This window comes from Echinops telfairi, unplaced genomic scaffold, assembly GCF_000313985.2.
Source record: "Echinops telfairi isolate 266 unplaced genomic scaffold, ASM31398v2 ScPeMD7_3;HRSCAF=10, whole genome shotgun sequence".
Taxonomy (NCBI): Eukaryota; Metazoa; Chordata; class Mammalia; order Afrosoricida; family Tenrecidae; genus Echinops; species Echinops telfairi.
In genome coordinates this window covers 26,302,838-26,310,927 of record NW_022103899.1, presented here as the reverse complement: position 1 = coordinate 26,310,927, position 8,090 = coordinate 26,302,838, and the positions used below count along the sequence as shown (strand labels likewise).

General features: G+C 41.5%; 1 protein-coding gene across 1 annotated transcript in view; it reads right to left on the bottom strand.

Annotated features, from left to right (window-relative positions):
- AOX1 (aldehyde oxidase 1) overlaps positions 1 to 8,090 on the bottom strand; it is a 105,095-nt gene that overhangs the window by 80,553 nt on the left and 16,452 nt on the right. The window contains exon 4 of the mRNA XM_013004345.3: positions 669 to 777. Coding sequence (XP_012859799.2) covers positions 669 to 777 — 109 coding nt within the window. The remainder of the gene's footprint in view (positions 1 to 668; positions 778 to 8,090) is intronic.

Here is an 8,090-nt window from a genome sequence, read left to right as displayed (position 1 = left end):
TCCTGTCCCACTATCATGCTCAGTCCCCACCAGGATTTCAGCACTTCCTCTTTGTTACGTTCCCCTTGATCATGCCCTACCAGGTTTGGCTGCTGAGATTTTTACTCAGAATGAAAACCATATTATTTCCCCCTTTAAAAACAAATGATATCCATAAATGTACACGATTCCATTCTTACAAGTGGTAAGAAAGATGGACAGGTAGCATCTAATTAGGACATGAAGGTGGAGGGGATGGGTCCAACAATTATATTAGTGTTTTCTTTAAAAAAAATAAAAATTAAAATCAACACCTTCAACCCTCTTGGGTGGTGAAAACAATTAAGCACTAACTACTAGTTGAAAAGTTGACAGTTCAAACCCACCCAGGGGCACTCAGAAGACAGGGCTGGCAATTGGCCTTGAAAATCCTATGAAGCAGTTCTACTCTGTACATATGGGTTCGCCATGCGAAGTCAACTCAACAACAGGGAACAGCAGCAGTCTCCCAAGAGCATCTTTCCAGGAAGTCAGGTGCAAACATTCCACAAGTCTCAGGTTTCCCTCCCAACCCCAGCTCATTCAGCAAGCTGCAGGGCCCATACTGCTGCATTCCGACTTCAGGGACTCACAAGATCATTAGTGATTTTTGAAGCACAGAAACCCTTTGAGGAAGAGACAGACCTTACCTGAACCGGATGAATCCTGGTGCTGGTGCTTCCAACACCTTCTACTGTGGTGACAGCAGCACCGTACAGAGAGCAGATGGGAATCAAGCAGGCATTGGCTGGATAATGTCTTCAGGATGCAAAAGAGAAGCACACATTATATTGTATGCAATTGCATCAAGTTGGCCCTAAGAATAAGCACTGGTTGAGCTCTTGCAATGGACAAGGTCTTTTATAACAACTCCAGAATTTGCATTTGCATTTCATCCTCAGCCCAAACCCATCATAGAAAGGGAATCTGCGGATCAGAGAATCATGTTCAGGGTCATAGCTAGGTGAGTGGCAGAGGCCAGATTCAAATTCAAAACTCACTGCCATCGAGTTGATGCAGACCCATACCAATACTATAGGATGGGGTAGAACTGCCCCTGTGAGTTTCTGAGACTGTCATTGTTTGGGGGAGTAGAAAAACCCGTCACTTTTTCAAGGGGCTGCTGTTGATTTTGAACTACCCACCTTGCAGATAGCAGCCCAATGCATAACCACTCCACCAGCAGGGCTCCTGTCATTCAAATTATGCCCCTTATTTCTAATTCCAGAGTCTTCAACTCAAAACAGTTTTCCCTTGGAATGAAGGGCTAACATTCCCTAGTTACATTTGACCAAGCAGACAGATGCAAGGCTAGGGGTTGGCTGAACATTGAAGCGAATTTGAGGCTGTGTTTGTGAGTAAGAAATGGGATGTGGGGTATCAGGCATCTCAATGTCAAAAGCCCACTGCTAGAGAATGCTCAACTTGTACATATTCCTAAAACGTTCACATTCACCAGGCCCACGGCCAATGCATACATGAAACACATGTACAACCTCAAGTGAGATTCAAATTAAGCAATGAAAACTACTACGAGTATAAAAGAAAAACATTTTTTAAATAGTAATAGCAATTATAAGCTCCCCCCTAAAAAAAGCCTAAAGTAGTGGTTCTCAACTTTCCTAATGCCTTGACCCTTAATATAGTTCCTCATGTTGCAGTGACCCCAACCATACAATTATTTTCTTTGCTATTTCATAACTGTAAATTTGCCACTGTTATGAATCATAATGTAAATATCTGATATGCAGGATGTATTAGGTGACCCCTGTGAAAGGGTTATCGACCCCAAAAGAAATGAGACTTATGCTACTGGTAAGAATATAAATAGCGACTTCCAGGAAGATGGTGACTGAGTAAAACATACCAGAGGGACTCCACAGAAATCAGCACAGGAGAGTTATCTCAACACAGCCACAGCTTGCTGCCACCTCGGGGCAGGGGTTAAACCCCTCCAGCCCCACAGTCAGGGATCGGGGCTCAGCTATATGGTTACTTTTGTTTCCTTCTCTTCTCTGTATCCCCCCAGAGTCTCTGTGGGCTTAGTTTTTTGGTTTTTGTTTCTTTTTCTCCTCCCTTTTCTCACACATGCCACTGCCAACCTCCAGACCACTCCCCTTAGCCTAGGGCATTTACACCTGCCCTCCACCCAGCTGGGAGAGCTCCATCCTCTGCAGTGTAACCTGAGGAGAGGGAAAGCCCACCAATCCCCCACCAGAGGGTATACCGCCCAACTTCTTCCCAGGAAAATTCTGCCCGCCTGTCCTCTGCAGTGCTTAACACTTGGCAGGGAAATCCCACCTGCCTTCTTCGTGGGAATTCCTGCCTGAGTGGCTGGGGGAGCTCCTATCCATACTCTGTGGTCCCACGTGACTGAGGGAACTTCATCCCACCTGCTATAGTGCCTCACACGGCCTAAGGCAGCTTGGCCAACACTGGCCAATATTCCACGCTGCTGCAGTAACCTCTGCCCAACCTCCACAGCGATCTACCTGACCAGGGCCATTCTGCCCATCATTTGTGGTGCTCTACACCAAAGTGGACAACCCACCTGCCTTCTGTGGGTCTCTCCTTGCAGCGGGCACCCTTGCACAACCTCTATGGGTTGTGGGCCAAACCATCATGGCTTCTTGTGAGATCACCCAGTACAGCACCATCCTTGTGGGTCCACAACAACCCAGCCAGTGTCCCTGAGAGGACCATCCAACTTGCCCTCCAAATAATAGAATACTGGACAACTAGGGAAAGAGTGAAGCTACAGGAGGATAAAGTGTTAGGCCAATTCTATAGTGAAATTAGCTGCAGGCAGTTCGAAGAAGAATTCCTATGAGTCTCCCAGAAAGAGCCAGTGCTCTTCGACTCCCTGGGAAATGCCCCCTGGCTCCTCTAAAACAGCGCAACGCAAACAGCAATCAACTCAAAGACCTCAACGAAAAAAAACCAAGAAAAACAAAATTCAATGGCAGATGTCCTGAATCTAACAACGTGCATAGAAGAAGCATACATTGATCTGCCACCGAAAGAAAATTTCAGAATGCTGCTTGGAGTCATACAGGATATGAGGGAAAACAATACAGAAAAAGGATGACGTGATAGAGGAGATACAGTCCATACACCAAAGGGAAATAAAAGAGCTTAGGGACAAAATAACAAAAACCAATAGCAGACTCATGGACTTCGCCTATTGACTGGAGGAGGCAGAAAACTGTACCAGTGATCTAGAGAACAGCCAAGCAGACTTTAACAAACCTGAACAAAAACCTAATAAAATAATCAGAGAAGTCAAAGAAAACCTAAGAGCTATGCCTGATGCTATGAAGAGGAACAATATCAGAATAATTGGATTACCGGAGGAAGACACAACAAAGAAGTCATCTGCAACAATAGTGAGAGAATTCTTAGAGGAAAACTTCCCCCGCTTGATGAATGGAAACCAGGCAACCATTCAGGAGGCTGAAAGAACACCAGCTAGACTGAATCCCAAGAAGTCACAAAGGCACATAATAAGGAAACTATCCAACTTTGAGGAAAAGGAGAAAATCATGAGAGCAGCTAGGGAAAAACAAGTAATCACACATAAAGGTTCGCAAATAAGAATATTCTTAGACCTTTCAGCGGACACAATGAAGAAGAGGCGAGAGTGGAGTAACATTTTCCAAAAATTGAAGGAAAATAACACAAACCCAAGAATACTCTACCAGCCAAATTATCTATCAAGATAGATGGAGAAGTAAAAATCTTCCCAGACAAGGAAAAACTCAAAGAATACGTTAGAAGAAACCCAACCCTACAAAAGATCCTTGCTGACCCAGTATGTGCAGAAGAACACTCACCAAGCATATAAGAGACCACCACATAGAACAACCTCACCTAGAGGGCAACAAAGAGAAAACAGCCCCCAAGATAGCATTGGCTTAAGGATGGAAAGAAGTAAAGAATGATACACACACACACACACACACACACACACACACACGCACAACACACCAATGAGAAAGGAAGGTAGGAAAACACCCCACACAAAAGGCATAAGATGACATCACAGAGTCTGCAGATGGAGATAATAACCCTGAATATCAATGGCCGGAACTCAGGAATTAAAAGACTGAGACTAGCAGACTGGCTTAGAAAACACAACCCATCACTCTGCTGCCTACAGGAGGCACATCTCAAGGCTACAGACAAAAATAGGCTGAGAATCAAAGGCTGGAGAAAGTCATACCAAGCAAACAGCAATTCAAAAAAAATCAGGGGTTGCAATCTTAATCTCAGATAAAATTGACCTCAAAGTGCAAACCATAAAAAGAGATAAGGAGGAACACTATATAATGCTCAAGGGAATGGTAGACAAAGAACCACTGAGCATTTAAAACATGTATTCCCTGAACAAGATACTCACTGAATATATCAACCTAACACTCCAGAAGATGAAAAAAGAAATCACAGCCTCAACAATTATATTAGGTGACTTCAATACTCTGCTGTCTGGAAAGATAGATTATAGGGAAAGAAACTCAACAAGGAGGCTAGAGATCTAAACACTACAATTAGACAATTTGACCTGATAGATTTTTACAGAGCTTTTCATCCAAATTAAAAAAAAAAATCACATTCTCTTCAAGCTCACATGGCACATTTTCAAAGATAGACATGCTGGGGCATAAGGCGAATCTGCATAAATTTAAGCACATTGATATCATACAGACCTCTCTCTCTGACCACTTTGCCATAAGGCTGGAAAAGAACAAAAGAAAACAAGAGTAAACAATTGGAGAATGAATAACTCTCTATTGCAAAAGGAATGTGTACTGGTCCAGATCAGAGATGAAAGTAGGAAGTTTCTTGAAACCAATTTGAATAAGAACATGATGTACCAAAACTTATGGGACACAGCAAAGGCAGTTATCAGAAGAAGTTTCATAGCAATATATGCACACAGAAAAAGGAAGAAAGACTTATGATTGATATGCTGGCACAAAATTTACAGCAACTAGAGCAGAGCAACACGACAGTCCTACTAGTAGCAAAAGAAAAGGAATAATTAAAATCAGGGCTGAGATTCACGAGAGGGAAAATAAGAAAACTATGGGAAAAATTAATGCTGCTAAAAGTTGGCTCTTTGAAAGGATAAACAGAATCGACATACTGGTGGCAAATCTAATCAAAAGGAGGGAACAAATTTCAATAGCAAGGATGAGGGATGGAAGGGGACATTACAACAAACCCTAATGAAATCAAAAGGATAACTACACAGTACTACAAAGGTCTGTACTCCAATGAATTCAACAACTTGGAAGACATGGACAAATTCTTGGAAAAACAATGCCTCCCTAGACTATCCCCATCAAGAATCTCAACAGACCCATAGCAATAGAAGAAATAAACATGGTTATCAAGGGATTACCAACAAAAAACGCCCCTGGACCAGATGGCTTCACAGGAGAATCCTACCAAGCATTCAGGGAAGAACTGACACCAATCCTACACAAACTCTTCGAGAACATAGAAAATGACGGCAATCTCCCAAACTCCTTCTATGAAGCTAGTATAACTCTGATACTGAAACCGGGCAGGGATCCCACAAGAATCAAGAACTACAGACCACTATACCTAATGAACATCAATGCAAAAATTCTTAACAAAATATTGACCAATAAATTCAAAAGTGTATAAAACAAATAATTCACCATGACCAAGTGGGATTAATACCAGGATGGTTCAACATATGAAAGACCATTAGTATCATTTGCTACATTAACATGAGAAACTATAAGAACCACATGATAGTATCAATAAATTAGAGAATAAGCATTCGACAACATCCAACATCAATTCCTGTTTAAGACATTCAAAAAGATAGGAATGGAATGAAAATTCAAGATAATACAAGCTATATATGAAAAACCAACAGCCAGCGTGGTAGGCAATGGAGAAAAGATGAAAACAATACCACTAAAAAAAGGGACCAGACAAGGATGCCCCTTGTTCCCACTTTTATTTAACATCATACTGGAGATTTTAGCCAACAGCATAAGGCACAGAAAAGACATCAAAGGTATTCTCCTGGGGAAGGAAGAGGTGAAACTATAATTATTTGCAGATGATATGATTTTATATATGGAAAATCTCAAAAACTCACAAGGGGAGTACTGGAAGCAATAGAGGAATATGGCAGAGTGGCAGTATATAAGATCAACAAACAGAAGTCTATCGGACTGCTATACACAACAGATAAAACCACAGAAGAGTGGTACCCTTCACAATACCCAAGCAAAAACTGAAATATCTAGGGATGTACCTGACGAAAAGAACAAAAGATTTATATGAGGAAAACTATAGAACATTACTACAAGAAATCAAGAGTGACCTCAACAAATGGAAGAATATCCCATGCTCGTGTATTGAAAGACTTAATATAGTAAAGATGGCAGTTTTGCCCAAGGCACTATAGATGTTTAATGCAATCCCGATACAATTACCCTCATCTTTCTTCAAAGAAATGGAAAAAAAATATTACCAACTTCATATGGAGAGGGAAGAAGCCAAGAATTAGCAGAGAACTCCTCAAGAAGAAGGACACAGTGGGAGAGCTTGCTTTACCTGACTTTAGCACATATTATACAGCCACAGTGGTCAAAACTGCATGGTATTGGTATAATGACAGATACTCAGACCAGTGGAAAATAATGGAAAATCTAGGAATAAAATCATCAGCATACAGACAACTGGTCTTTGATAAGGGCCCAAAAATGATCAAATGGAAAGCAGATGCCCTCTTCAACAAGTGGTGTTGGAAAAAAAATGGATATCTACCTGCAGAAAAATGAAGAAAGACCCTTACCTCACTCCATGCACAAGAATTTTAAAAAGGTGGATCACAGACCTCGAGGTAAAATCCCAAATTATTAGGGCCATCAATGAAGGAATTGGGACCAGCCTGAAAACTTTGGCATAGGGACTACATACGCTATCAGAAATAGGGAAGGACACAAGTACAGATGAGTCACAAATTGACAAGTGGGATATACTGAAGATAAAACACCATGTACATAGAAAGAATTCACCAAGAGAGTAATAAAAGAGCCCATGGACTGGGAAAACACCGTCAGCAATGACACATCAGACAAAGGCCTTATTACTAAAATATGTAATAATCTGCTAGCTTCCAAAAAGAAAAAACTAATTGTCCACTGAGGAGGTGGGCAAAGGACCTGAACAGAAGCTTCACAAGGAAAGAAATCCAAATGGCCAATAAACATATGAGAAAATGTTCCCTATCATTAACCATTAGAGAAATGCAAATTCAAACAACTATGAGATACCACCTGACACCCTCAAAGACAGCCCAATTCAAAAAATCAGAAAGTAACAAGTGTTGGAGGGGCTGTGGTAAGATAGGAACTCTCGTCCACTGCTGGTGGACTTGTAAGTATGTACAGCCACTATGGAAATCAATTTGGCTATATCTAAAACAAATAGAAATTGAGCTACCATATGACCCAGCAATCCCCCTACTGGGCATATACCCAGAAGAAGGAAGAAACAAACCACAGCCAGACATCTGTGCTCCAATGTTCTTCATAGCACAGTTCACAATTCCAAGGAGTTGGAAACAACCCAAATTTCCATCAACTGACGAGTGGATTAAAAAACTGTGGTACATACATGCAATGGAGTACTACGCATCCCCAAAAAGCAGTGATGAACATATGAAGCACATTGACACATGGGAAGAACTGCAGGAACTTATGCTAAGCAAAATAAGCCAACCACAAAAGGACAAGTACAACATGAGTCTGCTGAGGTAAGCGTAAAAAAAATGCAAAAGGGGCATAAGGAAGAAACTACTATATACAAATATTCCTGGGATGAGGTCCAGGTAGTTTGGCAGAGGCCAGACCAAATCCAGGGATACATATGGTAGGAGGAGGAATAAAAAAAAAAGAGAGAAATGAGTAGCAGGGGAACAGAGCACTAACCCACCCAAGGGGAGGGTATTGTTTACATCTCCACAGGGAAAGAGAGACCAGATTTCAACCTGGTGCTCCAAGATGTGATGGAACATATTGGCA